General features: G+C 47.0%; 1 protein-coding gene across 3 annotated transcripts in view; it reads right to left on the bottom strand.

Annotated features, from left to right (window-relative positions):
* LOC144158171 (putative protein kinase C delta type homolog) overlaps positions 1-27431 on the bottom strand; it is a 493518-nt gene that overhangs the window by 255975 nt on the left and 210112 nt on the right. For all 3 annotated transcript variants that reach the window (XM_077688850.1, XM_077688851.1, XM_077688849.1), the window contains exon 8: positions 7920-7951. In XM_077688850.1, coding sequence (XP_077544976.1) covers positions 7920-7951 — 32 coding nt within the window. The remainder of the gene's footprint in view (positions 1-7919; positions 7952-27431) is intronic.

Here is a 27431-nt window from a genome sequence, read left to right as displayed (position 1 = left end):
CGTTATGTCCTCCTACTCGAAATGTCGAAAACAATATGTCTGTCTGAGAGAATTTTTGTCCGAACTTAAACGCATCGGATCAGGTGTTCGCCAAGGGAGCATTCTAGGACCACTTCTTTTCTGCATATACGTAAACGACCTTCCAAACGCCTTTTGTCGCCCAAAGGTTTCGCTTGCCGGCTACGCAGATGACACAACCTTGTTAATAACTGGTACGACAACTGAGGATGTACAAGAAACTAGTAATCATATGCTTCCCTGTCTTGCAACCTGGGTCAGGCAAAATTCTCTACTAATAAATACAGGCAAAACCATGGGTATTCTTTTCAGGCCAAAAAAAAAAACAAAAATGTCTTGGCACTCCCACTTACGATCGATACAAGCAACATACAATGGGTAACAACTATGAAAGAGTTGGGAGTCTACTTTCATTGCAACTTAACTAGGATCAACATATCAATGAAGTGCATAGAAAATTGTGCAGAACTGTTGGCGTAATTAATAGAAATCGATATACACTTCCGGAACGCATTAAACATCTGTTGTACAATTCCTTTATCTTGCCGTACTTCTCCTACTCCCATTTGGAATGGGGTACCACAACACAAACAAATATGCGCAGGTTGTTGACCCTACAGAAAAAGGCCATAAGAATTATTGCGAATGTTCCCTATCACTACCACACAAAACAGCTTTTCACCCATTTTCGCGTCATTAATGTACTAAGTCTTTACGATTTAAGATTGATAAACTCCTTTCGTGTAGCCGTTAAAAGCCGGAACTGATTCTTTTAATGACATATCTAACCTAATAAAAAAAGCTGTGGCGTACCAAACGCGTTTTTCCTCCTTTGGCACACGCCAAAACCCCACAACAATTACAGCCTTCAGTCATTAACGTATAACCTCCTGGTGTTGATCAACAGATACGACACCATTTCCTTTGATATATACCGCCTTTTTCCGAAAAATCTAAAAACACTCTTTGTTTCCTGGAAAAGCCTAGTGTGTCCGTTTTTCTTTTTTGAGAAATTAGCAGTTGCATAAAATAAATATTGGAGACTGTTTTCTATGTTTTATGTATGCAGCCTTCCTTTAAAACAATATTGATTGCGCTTGTTGAAAAAAAATATTGTACATAGTGTTTCTTTTGCCAATATTGTAGCAATTGCATACTTGTTACCATTCACCCTTCCGCCAAGTATGGCCATTACTGTAATTTGATTTGATTATTATGTCTTCCTTTTATTTCTCATTTGTGTGCGCGTGCGCGTGTGCTTGTGCGTGCGCGCGTGTGGGCGTGTGTGTGTGTGTGTGTCTTTATTTCCCCCTCGGTTAATCCACAAGATGTGTAATGAAGTAATATCGCATACGGTCGTGATATCTGCTGTTGCCGGAAACCGGGGCAGCCGCCTCGTCAAGCCGCTTGTAACAGTGGCTTTGAGTGGTTGTGCCCTCCTTGTGTAAAATAAACGAAAGTAAACGATTTCATTTGATTTGAAATGTCATTGCGAGGTGTCGAAACCCAGATCTAATTTTCCTAGTTACATCTTGTGCTGGGTGTCGTCCTTCGCATATTCGTACCATTAAACGCAGTGATTACCCTTTTGTTTGATTGCGGGGGAGCACACCTATGGTCATTGTTTGCAGTGAAATCTACTGAAGGAATTTGCCCTTGTGGTTTTGCTCTGAAATACATCATTTACAGCACCGAAAAAACAACAAAACGGTGGAAAAAGACAGCTTGCCCGGCTAGGCACCGATGTCAAATTTGGGTTTATGTGGGCAAATATACAATGTGGACGAAACATAAGTTTTTTTTTTCCTGCAACAGCGGAAGCTTGGGCGAGTTGGCAATACATTGCATTGGCGGGAACCGCGAATTAACATGAGGACAAGTGAACAAAAGAAAAACATTGACGAGACGAAGCGGTACTTTTAAATGCAATTTTATTTTGAAACACCGCTTATACACACAAGCATGGTGTCACTCTAACATAAGGAACGGGTAGCATTTCGGCTGGCGTACCCGCAAATTTTACCGCCATTTTTCTTGCGGAGCTACCATGGTTGCCAGACCACGAATGCCCTCCCCGCTAAAAGAGCGGCTGCAGGTTGTCGCCAGTTTATGGTCGCGGATCTGTCAGTCCGCTCTCGTTACAAACCCCTGCGCGCTCGCGCCGCGGGCTCTGGCGTGGGCCCGGGTTACCAATGCTACCAAAATGCTACCAGATATCGGGGAGCCTTAAAATATATAGCCTTAAAAACTATACATCCTCACTTGTATATATTTACAAACTATACATTACTTAAAGATAACTTAAAAACCATGCATTGTCCGGAGGGTGCGACTGTTTTTCGACATGCTGGACATGTACTTGAACTCCACTTACGCTTAAGAAAAAGTTCACTGCCAGAAAACTGGTGTATGCGTCCGATCGTGCGTTGCGCCTATGTTCAGCGATTTAGTTCTTGCAAACATCGACACAGTTTTAAATCAGAAAATGCAAGACCGAAGTATCGCCACAATTTTACGATACGTGGATGACTACCTTGTGCGTCTGGAGGCAAGATTGGGTGCTTTGGAAAGGGAACAAGGCGATGTGTTGGACCTGTTTACAGCGTGCATGGCGCCACTGCTTGTTACAAGCGAAGTGCCTGTTCAAGGCCGACTATGTTTCTGGATATCAAGCTTTCATGTTCCCCAGAGCATACCTCTTGGACGTATGAGCGCAGCGGCAGCAAAACTTTATTACCTTTTGATTGTATTCACGCTAAGCTGGTAAAGACAGCAGTCATTAGGGCTAGCTACAACCCATGCCCCAGGAAATCCTGCCACCATACAGTCCACGAGAGCTTCCGAAGCCAAACACAACGCCTCGAGGAAGCGGGATACCCGAGGCATCTTTTGTCCTCCATTTCCCTGGGGCTGTTCAAGGAACTAAGAAAGCCCGGCTCACTCGAATTCCATGGAGAGGAATCCAGAATTAAGAAACATAAGATAACCTTCATTCCGTACACGCATGGGCTCTTTCACAGACTAAAGAAAATCGCGCAGTATTCACGAGTCACAGTGCTTTTTTCTCCCCCTGACAGCTTTCGCAACTTTGCAGAACAGTTAACAGTCAGCCTTCACATGGGAAGAGGGGCGATAAGCAGCACAGAGCAAAGTTCGTGCCTTGTGCAAAAGGAGTTGTGTATGCGCGGCACCTCCACCCATGCAAAAACCGTTACGTCGGTCAAACAGGCCGCTTCCGACTTAATGAAACATTCAGCGAACACAGTAGCAGCGTATCACATGCTGCTAGTGGCCATATGAGCTCACGTTGCCTCCAGTGTGGGTGCAGGCCGTGGTTTCAAGAATGCACGGTAATAGACCGATGCACAGAGCAGACTACCTAAGAAATTATAGAAGCCGCGGAAATTCTAAGATTTGGGGACGACTGTATCAGCGTTCCGTCTGTATCACTGTCACCAAAAGAACTGCACTATCTATCGCCTCCTGGAGAATAGGTGTAAAATGGCGGAGTGTTCGAAGTGACAATGTGTAGTTTTTAAAACTATCTTTTAGAGCTTCCAGATATCTTCCTTGTGTTACAGTGACACCGTGCTACAGCATATCAGCGCTGTTGTATCAAAATAAAATTTCAGTTGATAGTAGCGCTTCGTGTCGCCTGTTTTTGTTTTCTTCTCCTGTCCCCTGTTCGCGTGCGCTTCCCGCTAAGTGTTTTTCTGTTGTACACAATGAAGTCAACGTCATTTTAATTTTTCGCGGAAGAAAGTACCCCTTGAAGACTACACACTTTAAACCTTGCTTTCGCGAGCTCACTTCTAATGTGCAACATGGTCCCACTTGGAGTTTGAACAATTCATGCTAAGGGCTTAGTGGCTAAGGCGTTGCGCTGCTGAGCACGAGGTCGCGGGTTCGATTCCCGGCCGCGGCGGCCGCTTTTCTGATGGAAGCGAAAAGCCAAAACTCCCGTGTGTACGATATTTCGGCGCACGTTAAAGATGCCCAGGTGGTTGAAATTAACCCGGATCCCTCCACTAGGCGCGCCTCATCGCATGTGTTGCGTCGGCGCGTTAAACCATAAAAAATTCATGTAAGGGTTGTGGTTGTGCCCCCAGTTCTTCTGCGTGTGCAGTTGTTTTGTAACTGACATATAAATTGTAGAGGCGGTGGACAAGTGCGCGTCGTGGTGACTAAGGCACATTCCATCCCTTTTCTTGTCAACAAATGCTTGTTGACGCGGTGCCTCCCACGCCTTAGTATAACTTCCCACTTTCTTTGTGGTCATCTTGCTGTTAGTTTTACAAAAAAGATACTATGGCTTTTTGATACATAAGAGACACGTGCCTGCCGTTTCCATGCCTGTTCGGCCAGGCACGCATGCGTACCACTACTTCGGTATAAATCCATTATTCCCTTTTGGTATTACACAGTTTTGCTCTGGTCCGCCTACACACCGAATGCTTGTTTGGCTTTCCAGGCAGTTGGTGAAACATACACAAAATAAAATAAGCACTCTAAAGTTTTAACATGACAGATACTTCTTTCTTGAAAATCACATCGCAGAATTATGCATTGCAACACAACACAAACAGCAAAAACGTACTTGTAGACAGCAGAAATACATACCATTTTTCACCACCTGAGACACAATATTGTCGTATTTCCGTAAGCTTTCTCCTTCGCGTTTTTATATTATACAAATAGTTTCGGATTTGTAAATTGTTGGTCAGCGCGCCTTGGCGTCACTTCACATGCATCGTTCCTTTTTTCCCGCGCTGTAAATACTTTACTACGATGGATGACCAGCTCGCTCAAATTTTCTGGTTAATTGATGTTAATATTTTTCATGCCAACATATCCAGGACAAATACAGTAAACTTTCGTTAAGACAAACTCGAAGGGACCTGATAAGTTGTTTCTTGTTTTGTGCACGTTAAAAGACAGAAGAAGTGTTGTTCGCCTTAATCAAGTAGTTTTTCCTAACCGAGTTCGTATTAACCAAAGTCTACTGTACATTCATCTACCGTTTCATGTATATGATTGCTCGGGTCAACGACTGGTTTCCTGTTTGGTCTTTGACCGCTATTTTTTATATAAGCGGAGCTGTTGTATTTCCACGCCATTTTCGTCCGTATTCTTAGTTACTGCCTATTCGACATCGTGCAGAGCCTCACCCTCGTAGCCAAAGCTGGTGCATAAGCTTAAATGACTTTTAACGTGTACATGTAATTTAGCGATATTGCAGGGGCTGCTCATGTTGCCATTGTTCAGCGTATTTTCGAAATTCCCATTAGGTCATTTTGGTAGAAAATGGTACGTTAAGCTCCTCCCTTTCGGGAAGGTCTTAGTAGCAAAGAATGTGCCCGCTATTATAACCTCCTTGTAGTACAAAATCCAGTTTTTTACCGAAAAGTTCCTGCAGTAGCTCAGGTATGACACCTTTGCTCGACAGCGTTCTATACCACAGTGAGCACATCTTAAATCCTGTTGCCTGGCGACCCCAGCTATTTCCTTACGCAGGGGGTCTTGTTACGAGTTCTCTTTGCGCAATGTTCAAATACCAGTGATGGCTGTATCAATGATACGAACCCCTCTTCGGGTAGCATCCCACAGCTGCTGATGACTGAGGGTTGAGACCTCTGCTGTCTGGCCATAGGGAGCTGTTGCCGAATACTACACCAGGATGGATAAATGGTATAAAGCGCAGAGATTGCTGGTATATGCACAAATGAGTATAGTTGCACGCTTCTTCGCTGGTATCTGGGATTTTTATGTTTTTGTAAACCGGGCCAGGCATGCATTAGGCGTGGCAGCATGCCATCGGCCTTCGGGGCATTCTTGAGGGCGCTCTTGCATGTATTGACCACTTCAGGCTGCTAACTCTTGGTGACGGTGTACACGGTAACGAAACTGCGTTCTTTAAAGCCGGCCGGAAGCAGGCACAAGTCTTGTGTCCCTGTATTGGTCGATGAGGCCACACCCCGCAGACTTTGTTCATGACTGTATATTGCATGACACATAGCACATCTTATCACGCTGAAGTTGTTGCACTCCTGATGAGGCGCTTTAATGATATTACGCGAGGAAAAGAGTTAACGTCCTTGTCACGCAGCGTTTCGCGACAAGAGGCACTAAGCCAATAAGGGCTGGTTGATTCCAAGGGGCCCATTTTCAGTCGCGATTAACGGGCGGAGCTTTACTTAAGCCCCGGCCTTCCAGCCAGAAAAAGTGCCCGAGAAGACCGAGCCATCCTTCGTAACTTAAGCCATGGGCTTAAGGCGACGGCAACTACGTCGGAAGATTCACGTCAGATCTAACTTGAGCCTGGGGATATGGAGAGGCAAGAGTGTCTTGAAAGCACCGTGTCGTCCCTATTAAAATCAAAGAGCTGCGAAGAGGATTTTCCTCTCTGTTAGCCTCTGGGCTTAAGTTGAGCCTCTGCCTTAACGTGTAAGCTTACGCCGACCCACGTGCAGACAGTAAAATTATGCAGTTCACGCTCTGTTTCTCCTCAGATTGCTTTCGAAGGGAGCGTAATGAAATTCAGCCGGTTTCACTTTACTGAAGGCAGCTGAAGTGAAACCGACATGCGCCGCCAACGCGATTGTGTACGACACCAACCAGCCACTCACCACCGCCGGTCGGGGATTGTGGATGGCTATTAACGCTTTGGAATAAGGCTGCAAAATGAACCAACCTTAGTACTTTTTCTCACAGAAACCTGTGACGAGCAGAAATGTGAAAATGTACGCTTTCTATCAGCCAGCGTGTTCGTTAGATGCATATAGTCAAATAAAAAATATCCGCAGCAGCTATGCTGTTGCTATGCTATGCCACGCTTCTCGTAAGCGACTGTCGCTTAAGGACCGAAAGTGGGACAAAAATGAGAGCTACGTGCCGAGGAAGAGCACGTATGCGCGTGAGAGCAGCCGTTTTAAGCAAAACTCGGTTAGGTGAAAGGCGTGTAGTCTGTTCTGTATTTGCCGCGCTCATATTGTATGTGTCCTGCTCACAATGAGGGTATGCTTGGACAGTATGAAGAAGACTTATGCTGTCAAGCTTGCGAACAATGCAGAGACATAAACGTTTTATCACTGCACGCAGTGGTTGCATATTGCATATGCTCTGAAAATTAAAACGTAGCCAAACACGTGCTTTTAAGTTAAATAAATAATAACCGTCAAGAAAACAGCACCTCGGTGGGCGGTCTGCGTATGACGAACACGGTGGAAATGAGAATTTCTCCGTCATCGTCCAGAACACGTTTTTCGCTCCTATTAAAAAATTAAAACCGTTCCACTCAATGTGAAAGCTGTCGGAAGAGCACAGCAGTGATTGGCTGTACCGCCGTTATCCGTTTACTGCTGCCACTCCATGCAATTCAGATTTCCCGCCTTCTCAGTGCTCGCGCGCACCTGCCTGAAACTGCGCCAGCGGGAGTTCTGTTTTCTTTGTGCTTTTCTTCCCGCCCGTGCCGAAGTTGCACTGCCACATTTTGCGTTTACTATCGTACAAACTAACCCAACAGGCATCCTTAACTAAAGGAACGCGGGTGGTGCCAGTTAATTACGTATATTTTTTATCAATGTACCTATAGTTTTCTTTGCGCGAAACAACGCAACGGGAAGATGTATGACAAGCACCAGCGTTTCACGAGTTTCGAACGCTTATGACTACATAAATCGCTTGGCTTTCGAAGCCTCTGGCGTACGTCGCGAACAACAGCGTTACGCCGGTACGCCGCTTTGGAGCTCTATATACTTGGGTCGAGCGAACGAGCTAGGACGACAAGGCGAGTGCCTAAAGGGCTATGCACTTAAAATATCTGATGTGACCACTAGCAACAAATGTAACAATGTTGCAGAATTCCGCGAACACACGTAAATAGAATGTAAGAAACAACTTACAAATGCATTGGTATCCCTGCTTTCCGAAGCCCCTGAAAGAGAGCGAAAGAGGAAGAGAAAACGTGTCACCCATAGTAAACCCATAGAATCAAGAGGTGGCACCGAGCGAAGTTATTTTTAAGGTATCCTCGAAAAAATCGCGAACACTGCGGATGCGCTAATCAATGAATATCGCGTGAAAGCAGCACAAATTCCTGCTTCGCAGATCGGTTATGAGTCTTCTGTGAGTAGGCAACAGGTTATTTATTTATTTATTTATTTACTGATGTATTTATTTATTTATTTATTACCCCAACCGCACCAATATATTAAAGCAGGGGGGGGGTTACAAACCAAAATAACAAAGAATGAAAAATACAGCAGATATCACTTTGCAACAAAAGAAGGCAATTACTTCACTGGAAGCGAAGAAAATATAGCACAGAGAAAAGTGAAAAGAGTATAGGTACATTTAATTTAACGCTACACAAGTGGAAAACGGAACAACCTACGCATTTCTGTGCACAGTTTTGTAGCCCAAAGCAGCCTGACAACCCATTTGCGCTCAGTAAGGTCAACAGTGGACAAAAATGCACATTACAAAAAACTAGACTCTTCCGCCGCCCGCACGCACGCACGCACTGACGCACGCACGCACGCACGCACGCACGCTCGCAAGCACACAAACCCTGTCACACTCAATGTTCTTTTCACGGAGCAAGAATTATTGACATGGAGGAAACCATGATTACTGAGGGGGCGCAACAGGGCTTGCTCCGGCGGCGCGATAAAGTCACGGCGCCGGTCACGGTACCGACGCGCCCTCTGTCGCGAGGCGCCAAAGGGAAAACGCGCGCGGCGCGATTTTTGAAAACGCTCGCCGGTTCAAGGTCGGTCAGTGCATAGCCGGCTGCAGGCTCTGCAGGCTTTCTCTTTTTGCGAACGGAAGACAAGTAGCTGGGACAGCTCGGTAATATTGACAGCACGGCGTCTGGCAACAGGACAGGCCATTTATGTTTGTCTAGAAGGACTTCGCCTCCAAGCTCGCCGTAATACCACCGCCTCTCTATGCCGCTCTTCGAGAAGAGTTTTACGCAAACATCCTCACGAGACGTGAGCTCCCGATATTTTCTGGGAATAGCACGATCCCACACTTCCAACCAAGCCGGGTTACTGGGAGCTTTAAAGGTAATTCCCTTTTCTCTGCTGGATGCGTAGCCACTGTTGCAGTTCGGCACGACACATTTCCGCCCCATCCTCGGGAAGCACGGATGGGAAACTCTTGCTTTTGCGCAACATGAAAAGCGCGCGCAAATCTGAGAAGCCGGCGAGAGTGGCGACAGTGAAACACTCGTGGCGGGAAGGCGGCGTCGGCAGACGTCGTCTGCTCGGGGATTACTTGTAGTACTTCATTTGAAGCGCGGTACGGCATGTAACTAGGGCAGTATTTAATAATAACTTCTGCTAAAATGTGCAGCACTTATATTTGTTCATTTTACAGAAAGAAAACTGGCAATTTTTACAATATTGCGATTATATTGCGATTTTTGTGCGTCGCGTCGGTAGAAGAACATGTAAACTATGTCAACGCGCTTGACGTGTCATCTGTTGTGCTGCTCCGCAAGCTGCATTTCCACCTCGCGTAAAAGTGACATTAACGCGCCGCCCGCTCCCGCTGCCCCAGCCCAGCAGATTCCCCTCCTCAAATACTTCTTTCTTTATGGTTCTTTTTGGTTGACAGCACAGTTTCCGACAAAGCATCATAAAAATAGTTGCTTCCAATGCACGATACGACTGTTGACGATAACCGATTCCACTGCCTGATTGTTTTGGGGAAATTAGAACTTGCAAAGGCTGCAGTGCTGTATTTCTACTCCCGAGCTTTGATAAGTTTCAGGGTACACAAGGGTAGAATTGGAAGTACCAAGACTGTTGTGTCGTTTTTCCTCCCTGTACTTGTGTACAGGGCTCTTTATCAGGCGTTCTCTAACATGTCACTGTTCGTGTGATTTACTCTGCGGCTATGTGACTTTTTCCTGAAAAAACAGTACTAGCTGTCCTATATACCATGAAAGAAGAGGACGCACCACACAGCGCTGTGTGCTGTGTGGCGTGTCCTCTTCTTTTGTCGCGTCCTTGTAGCGCGAAGTTTATTTCCATTATGTCAGACCAACTAGCTCGTCAGGATGCTTTAATGTCCAATATTTATGCTTCAAGTCACGTGACTCTATAGTTTAACCTTAGTACACTCTAAGAAATGTGGGGAGTAGTTGAAGAATCAAACAGCTTTTCTATTCCTGCCAGGGTCGTTTGACACCGTCCGCACCACGCACGGCGTTAGATGGTGTGTTCACTCTACTAGGAAACCAGAATAAAACTGCTCGCGAACTCTCCCCACTCTCGCTGGAGCCAAGCGGCGATTGTACCCCTTTCGCGGGAGAGAATAGAGCAGCGTACCGATTCTGTCTCGCATCGATGGAGTTCGTATATCCTGCGCGAGAGAGAATAGAACAGTATATCGACTCTATCAACTTCAGCTGCACGCTATGGCGGAGGCGAACTGTTTGAAATCGTATTTAAAAGTAGTTACCTAAAGAGCCACAGCACCGGGCCATGAAACAAAGCGTACCTAAACTAAAGGGTAGCGTATTCAAAAGAGCGTGAGAAATAGTGTTACACGTTCAGTATTAATGGGTCATATGTGCGTCCTAACGCAACGGTGTCTGTCGGACTACTTGACCGTTGTGCCTTTGCGCGTTCTTTTAAGTGCGAATGCACTTCTTAAGCGATCCTGAACCTGCGTCCACCGGCGATGTCCGCATAGCATACCCACGTGGGGGATTGGCCAGGAATCTCCTCGTCTTCCTTGGCAACGGGGGGAGATGGGCGCGCGCTGCCTGGCCGCTGACATGAAACATACCCACGTGGGGGATTGGCCAGGAATAGGGCGTGAGAAGGGCTAATGCACCCGCTTAAAGGAGTACTGACACGAAATTTCAAAGCTGAGATCCGCTCTAGCAATCAAGTACAACGACAACACAAATAGGTGTCTGTGAATAAATGCATCTTTCTTTCTTTGTAGTTGTGTGTGTGTGTGTGATCTCTCTTTCGCGAACATTACCGAACCGCGCAAATTCAACTCGTGCATTCGCACTTTCACATTCTTCCCCTCGGGGAAATGCGGGGAATTTTTTCCTCCGCGCCGGGCTGGTGGACGGACGCGTCGCTCCGATGTCTCCGTCTCTTTTGTGGTATTGAAACAGCCGTAGTACTGCTGTATGTACGTGTCTGTGAGGTGCGTTTTGGTGTCTGTGGCTGTGTTTGAAGTGTACCTGACTGGTGGAATAACATCGTTTGCCTGCTGCGGCCGGCCGCTGAAAACGCGAGTCACCATTTCATTTTTCCTTGCGCGGTACGGGAGAGCTCGCGCTCGTTCCCACCAAAACTTCAGCTGTCGTTTATAACAATTGGCGCGTGTGAGTGCAGCTTAGTGTTGGTTCTTGCGAAGAATTAAGTGGTCACATACATGTGCTTCCATTTGTGCGAGGCCAGTTCTAGCTATCCTCTTTCCGGATGTGTCTTTTGCGAACAAGCGGCCGTATACACCCACTGCAGGTTCACGACGTTCCGCATGCGTTGAAGCAACACTCGTGTGCAGTATAACAGTTACGGATTTATTAAGCTGGCTTCATTAAACTCTAGCTATAAATGAAGCTTTCGTTTTATTATTTTCTTGAGCAAGGTAAAAATATTGTCGAGCGACATAGTAATTACACTGCCGCTGGGCTTCGTCGGATCCGCTCGCATCTGGCGCGTCCGACGAGGCAGATGTGAGCGAAGGCGACAGCAACGCCGTGACCAGTTTAATACCCAATCAGTTAAGTTTGCAGCGTCGCTTTATTTGGTTACCCCTTAAAATATAACGCATTCAAAGGTCACCAGGTTTCTATTCAACCTCGAAGTTCGCATAGATGCCTTGCAAAAAAAAAAAAGTGAACGTTCGTGCGTTCCGAACCCATTGTGTATTGCGTTGCCTTGTAGCCTCTGGTCCCGCGTTGTTAGAAAACAATACATACGCTAATAAAACGTTGACGGCACCACATTTCAGTCGCGAATAATTGTTTATGTGGCTGCCACAACAAATTTCACGGGACCACTGGCGGGTTGCTTCGTCTATTGGACATTTTTCGTATTACTTTGCGCGACTGCAATAAGAGTGAAGCCAATTTTCGGTGAAATTCGGGTCTGTTTTCTCAAGAACGAGCCCAGTAACTGCTACCATAAAACACAGTATTGAAAAATGAATAGGTGGGCCTGAGGTTGTAGGTTCTTTTGTTGGTCTGGCTGATTTTTCTGGTAGACGTCGAAAAAAGAGGAGGAGGACCCTGTTGGTCTAAAATTTCAATAGGTGAGGAGGACCCCGATGCTTTAAATTAATCCGTGGTATCGTCCTTTCATGATGGCTTTTCAGTGGCAGTGCTGTCTAGACTGCCCCTTCTGGTGAAAAAAAAAAAAAAAAAGCCAGATGCCTTGCTCTCAAAGCTGGTATGCATATTTTTCTTCTATATGTTGAGAAAGTGAAATCCAGTGTAGTGCTTGTGAATTATGCTAAATATCCTATGTGTATGCCTGCCAAGCTGTATCTGTGTTTTATGTGGAGCTTTCATATTTTTCCCTCTACAACTGTTCAGGTGAGATTTTCCGGGCCATCAGTGTGCCAACATTTCCCATTGATAGGTATGCCGTGCATTTACCCCATGGGTGCGGCAGAAACTGTGAAAACCGCTGTTGCTCCTGCTGGCAGGGACATCTAGTAGTCGAGCTTGGTATTTGGCATTTAGTGTTCTTTGACAATCAGTAAAACTGCATTATTGTTCTGTGTGATCACAACAGCTGTTCGAGCAGAGCACAACAGAGTAAATGCAAAGGGAGCAAAAAGTGCAGTCCCACATACTGCACATGCTGCTCACGCCGCACCTGGGTCACTTATTTTGTAGGTGGTTGAGGTCAAACACTGATACACCCCCTCGGGGATAAATCCCCCTCAGGGATAAATTTAGCTCTTGATTTAAAGGGGCCATGAAGACAAAGTACAAGTTTCGTTCGTTTGCCCGCACAACAATAATGCTATTTTTATCACAAGCTTCAAAAAACACTCAGGATATTAAGGGGAACAGATGAAGCAGTGGCTGGTCCCCCGCCATTTTCCTACAACCCCTCTGAGATCGCAGCATCTTGTTTGTACAATGGGCAGCCATTGACCAAAGAAAATGTCAATTTAAACATGAATGGGCGATTGTAGTGCAATGTTCCTGATTGTAGGATTTAACGCGTCGATGCAATGCAGACAACGCATATCATTTGAATGGTAACGTGCAGTTAACACACTGAAAACTATGGTTTTAGTGCTGTCCACGCGTTGTGTCAGGCCTGCACATTATCTGTCGCTGTAGCGTAAAATTTGAACGCTTTTCAATATTTCTTGTGTTTTCTTCAGTTAAAAAATGTCTTCTGTGGCTGGAATGAAGCTGAGTGAGTTACCCAAGGATAGTTCTTTCAAATTGAATAGTTTTATTTTGTCTTCATGGCCTCTGTAACTGCAGGCTTGGGGAGTGCTGGGCCAGCTAAAGCTAATACTGTAAAAATTGTGAGAAATGCCGGGCTAAAAAAACTCGTTTTTAGTAAGTCTACATCTTGAGAACTGCCTTATGAAAGCATGGATATGGCTTTAAAATTTGAACTCGAAGGGGACCATAAAAGTTTTCGGACTAAGCAGAGTTCCAATTAGCGGGCGGGCACTTGGATAAATAGACATCGTGCCACACTGCGCGGGCAGAACACAACGAAGCCACCTCTGGAATCGTTATCGCCGATTAGGCGCTACTACAGGTTTTTTGCGCACGCTCCGTGATCGCAGGTCCAAAGCAGCGACTGCGGCACAAAGAAAACCTGCACAGGTGTGAACAGTTGCAGCGAAATAAGCCATCGCAGCAGCAAAGCGATTGCGCTAAGCTGTTTTTTAAGTGCGAATGCACTTTATAAGCGACCCCAAACCATCCACCGCCGGCGGCGGCGGCGGCGTCCGCAGTGCTCCTCTATATTTAAAAAAGAAACAGCATCCGGCGCCAGGTTTCGATCCGAGGACTTTGCGGCCGCAGCGCGACGCTCTACCGACCAAGCCACGGACGCGACGCTGATATCGGTGTTAGTGACGCGCCTTATATCTTTAACGCATTCAAACTACGTCGTCAGCGGCGTGCGTTGGCGACTCAGCGGCGTTATAGCGGCTTGATAACTGCGTGGTGTACACGTGATACTACAAACCCGATGGAAGAGATGGAAGAGAAGGCGGCGAGGCGGTGGGCTGCGGGGGCCGAGCGCAAGCGCCGCAAGCGGGCCGACAACCGTGCATTCGCACTTTCACATTCTCCCCCTCGGGGAAATGCGGGGGAATTTTTTTTCTGTTTCATTGCGTTGCATCTCTAGTAATTTTGGTTTGTTTTGGATTTGCAACACATCGTAAACTCTCTGGGCTGACGTCTTCTGCGAGGAGCAAAGGAAACCAAGGGACCCCAGTTCGAATTAACCGTTGTGGATACAGCAGAGTTCGAATTATCGGGCGTTTTCCCCCACTGAAATATGCACGGCTTTGTCGGGACCAGGGCGTCAGTCTCAATTAACTGTAAATTCCAATAACGAGCTTTTACTGTATTTGACTCTTTGTGTTTAGCTACTGTCATGGAAAAAATCAGCATTAATGGCATTGTAGACAATTGTGGGATGAACAGGGGTTTTTGAGGGACTTTGCTTGCCCCTTTTACTGAAGTCACAATGCCTGAAGCAATGACTCATAACAAACACCTAGTGCAAATATTCGAAGCATTCCAGGCACTCAACTATACAGCCATTGCGAGCACATCATCAGTTTCCGCAGACGTTAAAAAACTGCCTCATAGTGGAGTGCAGTACTGCAGAACTTGAGTTCCTGAAAATTTTGATGTAGTAACTATCATAGCAATTCAAATTTGCTAAAGAAGGGAGCATTTTGCCTCATCAGTGGACAATTGTGAATGTCACATTGATGAATCGTTAACATAGTCATTAAATTGTTAACTTTAAGTGTGTATACTGTTAATTAGCCATTCGTTTGCCTGAGAATCGCTTTGTAGAGTGGTTGGGTAAGGCAGGTCATGCAGTGATTGTGTCCCCTGAGGAAGGAAGAGCAAAATACTGTTACTTGTGTTACCTCTGGTACTTGCATTTGTGTGCTTTTTATGCCGGAGCGAGAAGAGACTACCCCTTACACCAGGATCTTGTCCTCGGGCCAAACTGTGGAGGAATCTGGAGCCGTGACTGTGCAGTTCGAAGAGCTCCAGCTGACGGCTACGGACATAGTGGACGGGTTCGCTTTGCTTGTGGCGGTCTACTGGACCTTCAACATCCAGGATGCCCCAAAGGCAAAGCGGACCTGTCTCTTTTTGAGATGATGCTCGGCCCACCACCGACAGAACAGATGGTTTTGGTTATAAAAGCAGCGACTGCAATACAGGTGGAGCGACGTGAGAGATGAAAGCAGTGATGTCAAAATAAAGCATGAAATGCAGTGTGAAAACGATTTGTCTATTTTTCTTGGCTAAGCACAAACGACGGCTGTTTTTTCAAAACACGCTTTGCTATCTTTACTTGTGAAGTAATGTTACTGTATTTCAGTTTGGAAACTAGAAGGAAAGAGGGCTGACACTAATGCTGTTGTGGATGCTAAAGTGTAGTCTTGTAAAATGTAACATTGTGCTGCCTCTAAATAGTAGAGTTTGGCAACTTTCAGGTAGTGCATAAATTCTCCTTCAAAGGAATAATACATTACTTCTGACAAAGAGTAAGTTAGCCCTCCTTGAGGATGCATTGTGGGACTCTGGTTGAAACAAAACAATGATTCTGATCTAACCGTTGATTCTGGTTGAAAGCTAATTGTTCCTGAAGTATTGCAAAATTCTGTTTGGTGGAATAAGGTAATTCTGAGGGGTGTAAGGTAACCTTATTTGCAGAGGTATAGCAAGATTCTGGTAAAGAATTGTGTAAATCCCTGGCTGGAGGAATTGTTCGACCCGTGGTTGGGGAATTGCCGGACGCTGTTCCCGCAACTCCTGTGAGAATACCCCGACCCCCTCCCCGCGAGAGACCGGCAACTCCCTTGTGAAGGGTAAGGCTATTCTGCTAAAAAGGGAGTTGCCTGATGCTGGAAAAGGGAATCGTATATGGGACAATGATTTCTATTCCCTTTGGGAATTGGGGGGACTCCTTTACTTCTTACAGTGTAAAGCCAAGCAGCGTCGTACTCACTGCTCGTCGAGCTACAGCTACCAGAGGATGAAGTTAGACATCAAGGCAAAACGTTAGAACTAGCGTCGTATTATACCCCCGTCGCCCTCCCCTCCACTGCCCACCAGCCTTTAGGCACACGAGTTATAAATCAGAAAATACGGAACGCCTAACAATAGAGGCGTCTCCGAGTCACCGAGTCCACAGAACGCCGGCTGTTGTAGGCTAAGAGCAGCTAAGAGTGCTTTCAAGCAGCCAGTTCCAACTCGGTGCGCATTGTGCACGCATTTAACAAATAATGGGCCTTCTCGATTTTCAGTCCCAGACAGTTCACGTGATGCCAATTTTCGTTCCAATTTTCCAATGTATTCCTATGGGACATTCATCCCGAAGGCAATCCTGGGATTGCCCCCTGAGTATTTATGGCCTGTAAATTGGGGTGTCAAAGGTGTCGACAAAATAAGAACTTCCAAATATTCCCACCTCACGTGGCAAACCCCAAAAGAGCTCACGCCGAACACAGTGTAAAAAATTACACCATCTTCCCGTAGGGGAACTGAAGTTCCCATTAGTTTTCAGTTCGTCGTTTTCGTTGACGTTCAGCTTCGCGCGCCTTCGTTGCACCAGTAGCTTCTTGATGAAGTTTGAATGATTGAAGGACATAAGGCGCGTTCGTAGCACATGCTTGCGTCTCGGTTTGTAGCGCAGTGGGAAGAGCGCCATGTACCTCCCGTTGCGGCCAGAGAGTCGTGGGATCAAAACCATGCGCCGCCTAACTCTTTATAGTGCACTGCGCTGACGTCAGCACAAACGCTCACAGGGCTGAAGAGACGCGCATGTGCAGTATAGAGCGGATGGCGGACAAGGACAACGAGGGAGGGAGGGACACAGCCCCGAGCATAGGATGCTTCGCATCTAAAAAATCCAGGTTAAATTGATGTCACTACGGTCGCTGGCTTTCGAAACTGTACAATATTGTCACGAAGCCAGAGACGACGCAGTTGTCTTGAAGGAAAACACGTTTATTAGAGCGAACTTGTGCTCCCCTAACAACTCAAAGAATACACAGGCGGAGAAGCAGCAGTCAACAAAGTGACGTGTGCGGGCGAGCGTCGACGATAGAAATGCCGTGGCGTCTGCTCGGCAGGCTTTTATCTTTCGGCGCGAGTGTTTCTGGAACCGTCGATTTACATCCGGAACATTATAGATCACAGAACATTATTCTGGGCTAGTGACGTTAAGACGAAACAGTCTTCTTATCTGAATGAAATAGCCCGTGTGGCGTAAAAATAAAGAATGCAAGAAGCGCTTCGCTTGACACAGATGACAGGGCTGGGCATGGCCGGGCCTGCCCATTCACGCGCCGCCAATGGGCAGGCGCGTGACAGCGGAGTTGTCAGTTGCCGCCGCTACTTTCGGCGGGGGCGCCACACATCGGTGAGGGCTCCCGCGGCCCTCGCTTCGGAGCGCCTACGGAATATCGACGATCATCACCCCTTTAAACGTCGTTTACTCGCGTTCTAACACATGTATCTGGAAAATAATGACACCACAATTTACGGCAAAGATATATCTTCAATGCCTAAGAATTTCATCTGTTTGATGACGGTAATTCTTGTTCGCGGTTTAAAAAGACGAGTGCGATGCGGCCGCTCCCGCAACCCAGTTCCCGCGATGTTCGGGAATATGACTGTGCAGCATGTTACAATGCTAATTCGCTTTAAACACAGCAGCGCGTTTGTGTTGGAATATAAAACTCCATTACTGCTCCCATGCACCATGCTAACTGAAGGACAATTCTAAAACGGCCGTGTTTTAACCTTGCCAAACACAGGCTCAGCAGCCCCAGGGCAGTCTCATGTTTGAATTCAGGCACGGTAATTTTAATCCCAGCCAAATGTCCCTAAATGCTGAGAAATTGCAGAAGGTCACATTTATTAGTAAACCGGATATTTACTCGTTAAACAGGGACATAAAATGCTTAGATGCGCTGTGTACGATGCGCGGCGTACGTAGATGCGCTGCTTTGCCTGAGGGAAACACCTGTGTACTATCGGTAATGTGTTTGTGGTGTGCTTTCTTCTTTCCGTATTTCGTTTGAATCGTGGTTTGATATAGCATGTGCGGTCGAGTTTCCCGTATGTGTGAAATCTTACCTGTGAAGTCTGATAGGCCGCTTGCGTGGATATTAATAGATTTAATAAGAACTTCTTAGCAGTGATAACTTGTGTATTTTTGCGTGATTCTATGTTGTATAGCATTTACGCTGCTTGTCATTTTTCATTATGAACGGAACCGAATTAGCTCAGCTTCCAGTTTTAATAATCTGTACTAGTTAACTTCGGGAGGGTGGAATCGGAATTAACGCGGGCAAGCAACACGGTTGGAAGGATGAATGCGGCTTGCAGCATCGCGCGTCGGCGACGGGCGAGGTCATGGAAGCGAAGTTTACGGTTGCCGCTTGTACTCGCGGTGGGGTGCCACGTATCGGCGCAGACTCCGGCTTGGGCGCGAAGAGCAGCAGCGGCGGGATTGTTGAAGCACGCGTGAGCGCTTTGAGCTATTCGTTTCGCCGAATTCCGCGCACTGCTCGTGCAATATATCGTACGAGTGTGCTCCTCGTTATGAAATGCCCAAAACTGCTGCGTGCCGCGCTGCAAGTCGAATTCCTCGAAAACCCCGGGCGTCTGCTGCCACGAGTTCCCTCCAAAGAACGACTCCGAGACGCCTGGCTGCACAATATCTCCCGTCAAGGGATCAACAAGGGCAGCCAACGGAAGCCAAGCTCCAGATCGGTAGTTTGCTCGCTGCACTTCAAAGAGGATGACTACACGGTGGGATTGTAGGGCACGTTGTTGCTCCCAACAGCTGTGTCGACAAGATTTCCGCCGTACCCAACGTACGTGCTGCCGGAAAGCCCGAAAAGGAGGAGGGCGCTTGTTCGGCCGCTGCTCGAGGCGTGTGTGTCGGCATCTCAAGTACGCAATCAAGGGCAAGTGAGCACAATGGTTGCAGAACATGGAACGATTGAGCGTTCAATTCTGGGCCTAACGGATAATTAAGAAAGAGGTCAACCGCACTCACCGAAAGAGGTTAGACCCAATCCTGTACTCTCTCACGGACATGCAACCATGCGGCCAACGTAATTTTGAGACTCGAGAATGCCAGACTTCGTTCGATCTGACAGGCTTTATCGATAACACCAAGAGAAATGCCCGCCGCCTTAATATGAAAGAAAACAGACTAAACGAAAAACTACAAAAACTGCAAAAACGCTGCGACGAATTTCGTGAACAAGTGAAGAAGTTCGAGGGGAATCGCGCTGTACAGGCAGTTCGACACAGCGGACAAATTTGTAAGCTCCTTTCAAACACCGTATTCCCACACCTCGCAGACTGTCCGCTATGTGGTGCGCCAGCAACAGGGACCCGTACCCTGTCATGAGCTTTGCGAAATGTTCTTAAAAAAGCTATTGAGGCTGCTTCTTGCCACCTGGGCTGGCGACGTTAATAGCTCTTTAGAGAATCTACTGAAGCTTTCAGGAAAACATTTCTCGCCAAAAGTTTTCCGCTTGTAAAGCTGATTTCTGGTGAACCATAGGCGAAGATGAATTGCATATTTTCTCACAAGCCCAGTAAATCCCTCTTTAAATGTTGTATTAAATTTACCTTTGATGTCACATGGATTTAATACAGTTTAATTTATTTTCCAACTGTATATTACGTTGTGCAACTAGTGTAAATCAAAGAACGACTGCCGAAGTTTTACAGCATTCTACTGCATCCTGTACTCATTTCCGTGTTTTGGCTCCCATGTAAATAGTGTTCTGGTTGCAATAAATCAGTTCATAGTTGCGTTCGATCTGTCCGTTTCATTCGTGTGTCTTCCATAATTTTGTGTACCCGGTAACCTAACGCGCCGTCGAACAATATTTCCAAAGCAAATGGACCAATGGATCCTAAAAGGTATTAGATTATTCCAGTTCTCTTTGAAATCACAGTTAAAGCAAGGTGGGAAAATATCCAGTCACATTTGTCAAACGCGCATTGAGAAATGGGCGTGTACGACACAGCACGAAACGTTCATGTAATTTTTACGTACGCTCAAGTTGTAAGCTGTTTTGTAATAAACAAATGCGGTTGCTCAGACTAGCTTGCCATGCTAAATATTATTCTTGAAAGCCTTGGGAAAGTCTTTAGAAAGAAATCCGCCTATTGCGCTCGACGTTAGCCATACGCCACCTGCTAACGTCGCATGCGGCGCGCTAAAAGGAAAACAAATGTAGCGCTGTGCCTACTTCTGAAATACTAGTTAGTCCGTGACGCCTATATTGTGAGTTTCCGCCTCACTTATCACCGCGTAATATTATAAATTATAAGGATGCTGACTTCGGCCGTCGGGGCAGTCATGAACAACTTACACCGTATTGAAACCGTGACCGCAGCCGGCAGCTGCCGCTCATCTTTCACCGATGATTAGCGCCACGACTGACGCTGCGGCGGAAAGGGAAACTAACGCCGTCACCGGCGGAGAGGCGCGTTCGGCAGGCCGGACCTAGTTTCCATCGAGCGGCCGTGGCCGGGCAGTAAAAGCAAAAGCAAACAAACGCATACATAGTTCGCGGCAACATTGCAATAGTAGGAGCCAGCCTATAGACCAATTGCCCATCACGGGGCGCCCAACATCAAAGTGTTTGAAATATTACTTTAATGAACTCAAAACTCGTCGCCATCCACAACACCCTTCACAACTCCAGCTGTGGTTACTGCCACCCTATTCGGGCAAACTCTGTACGCTGGCTGTTAGTAAACTGTCCAAGAACTGTGTCATCCAAGGCGAATCCGCCGCATTATGAGTCAAATCACGGCACTCCAAATACCACGCGGCCAGTTCCCAATCAAGTGGACCCGAGTAGTGAATGAGCCGCCTCAGGCAGCTTAGGGTTGACATGTTCATTCTTGCCATAAAAAAGGCCCAATGGGAGCAGTTTAGCCGTTTTCTACGGCTAGAGCTATCTTTCTTCCGCAAATATTTCGAGGGGACTCACCGCCGAACAGCCTCCAGAAGAGCTGAAACCGCCCTTTTTTACTCGCTTCCCCACTGGCCTTCATTTTCATCAGAGCCCCCACTGATAAGCGACGTACAAATTTTTCTTCGGGGCGTAAGGCAGCGGGGCAGCATGCACAACTGCACCAGGTGCTAACGGGGGACCACCCGCACCTCGTGTGGACTACCGCTGAAGCGACGAGCCATCATAATTTTTGTCTTCGGAGTCTGTCTGGTGTGTATAGCCCGCGAACATAAATAGAGACAAAAGAATGGCTGCGGCTTAGCTCCGCTAACTTTGGATATGCAAACCAAAAGCTTGGCTTAGTCAGGTTGAGTCTTAGTTTCGCTTGGTTAAGCCTTTGGTGTATCTGTATTGCCTACCTGAGTGAAGGACATAAGGCGCGTTCGTAGCACATGCTTCCGTCTTGGTTTGTAGGGCAGTGGGAAAAGCGCCACGTACCTCCCGTTGTGGGATCGAAACCGGGCGCCTTTTGGTCTCACGCAAAGCGGTTTGGTTGCCTGCAACGCTCACAGAAGGAGGCCGGGCAAACGCGGCGTTCCTTCATGGCGAACGCACCGTTCCTCTTCGCTGAGCGCCAGGCGAGTCACGTTGCCCGAAACGACCCAGCACTGCATGCGTGGGAGGCTGCGGGGTGGTTGGCTGCCTCGGCCGCAGCGGCCCGGCGAGTCACGCAATGCACTTTGAGGGGTGTGTCGCCGGGGGTGCGTTTCCGGTCAAAAGGTCATTTGCGCATCCTCCACGAACTCGCTGGACGAAAGTAGTAAAGCTCTGATTTCAAACTTGCGAAGGCACACCTCTGGGAGATATCCAGATAGCCCGGAAGCATTTCCTGGTGTTGCGAGGCGCATAGCGCGGAAGGACGCGGTTTGATTTGCGGAGGCAAGAGGTTCGATCCTCGCTTCGATCCACGGAAACTACGTGGCCACGATCGCGAACTGTCCACCGTTCGCTATCCGCTCTATTCACATGGACGGGATTCCATGAGATATTCGGCGCCCGCTGATTTTCTTAAGCGGCGGATGGTTCGGTGGCCGCAGTTGGTAGCGGAAGTCGTTGGTTGACGAGAGCCGCGAAATCTAGCGGAAGCCGAGAAAACCTTTGCGATTTTCGTGTTTTTTCGTCGCGTAAAGATTGGCGCAGCGTGTTTAGTCTTCTCTATTCCGAAGTCGGAACAAAGCCACCGATCGGCGGTGTTGCGGTAGGTGATCGTACAAGGTGTTCACCGCTAGGTACAAGTTCACGCGACGACAAAGGGACGAAGGCCCATGATTTCTATGGCCACAAGGCACTGAGCAGAGAGAAAGCAGCGTTGAAACTGAATTGAACCAAACATAGAAACTACTTTCTCACGGCACAGAACACCACCAGAATTTCATCAAGACGCATGTGTAAGGGAATTCATGACCACTTCAAGGGCCGAAGTGAATAAAACAGGAATTTTTCCGGCGGAAGCGCAGACATGGGTGGCACACAGGCCGGAAAAGGTGAGAATTGACCTGTTGGCAACCTGCAGAGTCCACGACGGACAGGTGAAAGAATTTTGTAGCACGCCGCCGGGGTTTCCAACTATGTGTGGGAATCGCTGTTAACCCCTAGCTGAAACCCGTACACCACCGGCCTAAAGGTTCGATCTGTTGTGTCCCGTCATCAAGTTCCAGAGTGGACGTACAGGTGCCCCAAAAAGTAAACGGAGCACGGGTGGGAGATTCTGAAGGGATTGCTCCGTCATGTGCCTCGCCAGCAACCTGTAAGTGACTTTTCAAGAAAGTCATTATAAAGTAAAATAGGGCTCCACATATTTCATTTATGCTGGCAGCCGCATTATATTGAAGCTGCTCTAATTTCACAAAGCCGTGCTCTGTTTACTTTTTGGAGCACCTGTAAATGCCTCGTCACCAACGCAGCATCATCTCCGTCCGCTGCAGCAGCTAGTTTCACGGAGAGTACTGGGTCTATGCCGCCGGGAGTGGGAAACGACGAAGTGCCAGTAAACGCGGCAGGTGTCGTTCATGGGACAAACCACAAGCTCCGTTCATCGAGTTTAAGCTGCAGGGGCTGCTTCGATAGGGTTTACGTTCCGTGTAATTGTATGGCTGGACCGGGGGAGCCCAGGTTGCGCTGACTCGCGACGGCGACGAGGCCACAAGTTACGAATAGGCAGCCTGCAATTAGCTGCCCGTTCCTCGGTGAGGCCAGTTTATTTGAGGACGACATTACTCAGAAAACGCTGGGCTAAAGTCGAACGGGTTCGCAGAACAAAGAGAAAAAAGCCCCGTTTGCCCCTTTGAATCTTCACGCAATCCGCGAGACCCTGCAAAAGTGCGTGCTCTCATCTTGCGAGGACCCAGTTGCGGCAACAAATATTCCACAGCTAGTACGCGAGATCGTGCCCGCTCTCTCCCCTACTTCACTGGGAACCAGAGGGAGATAGAAACGAAAGTAGCAAAGAAGAACGTTTGAGTGCCCAGCGTGCGCACCGACAAGCAGCTACGGTGTCTGATGCTGAGCTTTCATGTTCCACAGTCCGATGTAGTAGCGGTGAGCTCGCGTATATGAATACTTTAGCTATAAAAGGCCATACAGGAGCGACAGCTATCTATTTTTGTTGATACCTAAGTCCTCAAAAACCAGCAAGCATGCTACAATGCATTTACAGCAGTGAAGCAGCGTGTGATACATGTAGCACAGCATTCTGCAGAGAGACGCAGCGCTTCGATTCCGTCTGTGTGCGCCGCCCTGCCCTCCAGTTGCGTCAAACATGTTGGGGGGTTTGGTTGCTGCGTTCGTGTGCACATGGAGCTAGAGCTGTGGATGAAAGCACGCGCATGTGCGCGCATGTGTGTGCGTGCGTATGTGTGTGTGTGTGAGCAAAACATACGCAATTAAATGGGAGCTGGTTGGTGAACCGCGTTGTAGTGAAGTTTTAGGACACTAAACCGCTGAGTTCGGCGAGTTGGTTCCTGACTAAGGAATTCATTATACTAGGGAACATTAAGACGGACAAAGATAACGAGGAGACGAAACACACGCTAGAACTACAACTCAGTTTATGCCACAGAAACAGGGAAACGCCAAAATGTACATGATACTTAATACATGATACATATACACGTACATGATGCATGTACATGTACATGATACAAGTACAGTCGTGAGCTGAAGTAAACGGACCACGGGAGCGGTGGCCAAAACTAATCGCTGCGCCGTCTGGTTGCGCGGCGCCTGCTGTCGAGACCGCGCACAGCGCAAGCGCGGCCTATCAGTACAGCACGCATGCCACTATCCCCTGCTCCTTCGAGACTGCTTGTCGCTTCGATAAATCAGCGCCAGGGGAATCACGCCGCGTAGTTAGGCGAACGCTGCCCAGCACCGCCCTATCTATGGTAATCATCTGATATGCCGCAACGGTTCTACGCTGTCACTTTCAGCGTGCTGTGGCTGCGTCGGGCTCATAGGCTGTTTATCTTTCTTTTTTCTTACTTGTTGCATCCCGGATAAAATATACGGGCTTAGGAAGTTCGAACAGAGTGTTTTCTTCTTATGTATACCAGCGGGAAAAGCATTGCAGTAAATACATCCGAACAAAGCGGCCAACCAGAGTGGGGCCTTTCTTGTAACTCACGGTGGTGTGCGGCATATTTTGCTTGTTTTGCTATATTTGCCCCGGCTGCATTGAAAACTTGTCTCCTAATGAAAGAGGCTTCCCATTACATTACAATGAATTCCAAGCAATTCAGCTTCCACACCTAATCACACCCGTCACCAAACCCCGCAATCGTGCACATCACACCTTGCTATAACGCTGCGATTTTCGCGAAAGATACCCACCGGGACACGCATAGCAGCTTATTCGTGACCAAATTGTCGGTGTATGTGCGTGCGCCCATGCTTGGGAGAGTTCGTATATTTCCCTCAAATTTAACACAAGAGTGTTAACACTAATTTAACACGAATGATTGGTCAGATAAAACGCAGCCTATGTTGTTTTTGAAGGGCTCAAATACTACTTCAAAATTCTAAAACCACATGAAATAAATGCCGCCTTAGTAATTCTTCAATAACACGAACGCTTCAAACGAAGATGACGTCCCACGTTGATTTTTTTTAAATTTTAGTAAACATGTTGGACTAAGACGTAGGATATACAATAACGACTTCATATTTTTTCTATTTGTTATGAAGGTAATAAGCAAATCACCTCGAAAAACTAAACGCGAACAGTTGTAGTTGGCGTAGGGTAAACATACTTTAGTGTGAATTAGATTGATGAAATTTGGAATTAATACATTATTATCTTAGCAGACAGAAATGAGGAGTCTCTAAGCCAATTTTCGCGGTTGTTTTGCTGAACCTGCTGAGGCTGTTCGAACTGATTTGGAAGTTGTATCTTCCCGTTATCGTATTAAAACTGCGACTACTAATTATCTACGAGGCCGACTAAGATCTCGGTGATTGAGGAGTCCTGGAAGCAGACAACTTTCGTATAACTTGACGTGGAATGGTTTTTTTAAGTATGCCATTTATGACCTAGAACTGTTCACTGGAATGATGTATTGACAGCTGCCGATATTTCTGAACGTTTATAAGTCCAGTGTGAACTGACTGCGTGGAACTCCGCACAGTGGTCTTTAAGTTCCAATAAAGTGCATTTGTTTCTTAGATATATTCGCCCGCATAGGCAGGTCATGGGGCCCCTTTAAAGTTGACTTGGTAGCAATGCGTGTTTTGGGTGACAGACGACGGCGACACGCGATATTCCAGGTGAGGTACCACTAACAGATTTTGTTTTCTTAAAGCTAGACGTCAATTATTTTGCTTTAAAGAGGTGCTTTAGAGATTGTCTGTCCTGCCTTTGTGATCAATGTTTCGCAGACATGCATCTTATGCAAAGGAAGTATTTGGGCCTGTTGGTTCATACTTCAAACAAAAAACAGCGCTCAAGACGGGACAGAAAGAAGGAGGCTACACACACAGCGCTGTGTGTGTAGCCTCCTTCTTTCTGTCCCGTCTTGAGCGCTGTTTTTTGTTTGAAGTATGATGCATCTTATCATGCCCCAGCACAATGCCGATAGTCAAGCGCATGCAGGGTGCGAATTCGTCTGCCTTTTTGGGCATGATCGCACAACAAGTGACGCAATAGGTAATAGGTAATTTGTTTTTTTAATTTTCATGGCTGGGATTTCTCAAGTGACATAACGCTCGCTGCAACCCAGTGATATGGTTTCTGTCGTGTGATTGGACAGAAACATGCATTTAAGGGGACTGCTTTGCTCTTGCTGCGTCTTCTGCGAAGATGCCACCACGAGTGCCGCACGAAGACAGGCTTCACATTATAAAGCTTGCTACAGAAGGTGTTCCGCAACGGGAAATCTGCCGACGCACCAGGAGGTCGAGAACTTCAGTGAGCCGGATTATCCAGGCTTTCCGTGATGAAGACGGACGAGTGGAGGATGCGCATCGTAGTGGACGGCCAAGGGCTACGGGAGAAGAGGAAGATATGTTAATTGTTGCTTCTTCCGTTGAAGAGCCATTTATGAGTGCGCCGGAACTGAGGGCTGAACTAGACCTTAACGTTTCGTGCACCACAGTTAGAAGGAGACTCCGGGAGGCTGGCCTAAAAAGCTGCGTGGCAGCACAAAAGCCGTTCCTCACGGAGTCTCAGCGGCAGCAGAGACTGGAGTTCGCCAGAAGCGTGGAAAATTGGACAGTCGAAGAATGGAAAGAAGTTATTTTCACCGACGAATCCACATTTTCTACGCGAACGGAGCAGAAGCGGCCCGTCTGGCGCCCTCCTAAGTCGAGGTAAGAACACAGCTGCAATTCACTCCAATATTAATCGTTTATAAAATATCATGCTGGGTTAAAAACTGTTACAACTCGCCAGATAAAGCTACAATTGTCCTTGTTAACTGCCCATCGTATTGAGTGACTTATCTTTACTATAGCCGTTTCTTTCAATAATTAGCAGCAGTTCTTTATGGGGACTTCTTGTGAGCAGCACTATGATTGGTTGTTTGGGTTGGAACATATTGTTGTAAGTCACACAATTGCACGCTTTTTGTTGCTCTAGAAGTCGCATTTAAAGGGTAATGACTCTGGAGCTATAATTAACTGGCACCACCGAATTAGTATTTTTTGCACCT

Source organism: Haemaphysalis longicornis, unplaced genomic scaffold, assembly GCF_048455015.1.
Source record: "Haemaphysalis longicornis isolate Haplotype H1 unplaced genomic scaffold, Haemaphysalis longicornis Haplotype H1 scaffold_10, whole genome shotgun sequence".
Taxonomy (NCBI): domain Eukaryota; kingdom Metazoa; phylum Arthropoda; class Arachnida; order Ixodida; family Ixodidae; genus Haemaphysalis; species Haemaphysalis longicornis.
The sequence above is the reverse complement of the archived record's forward strand: the minus strand, read 5'-3'. Positions and strand labels throughout refer to the sequence as shown.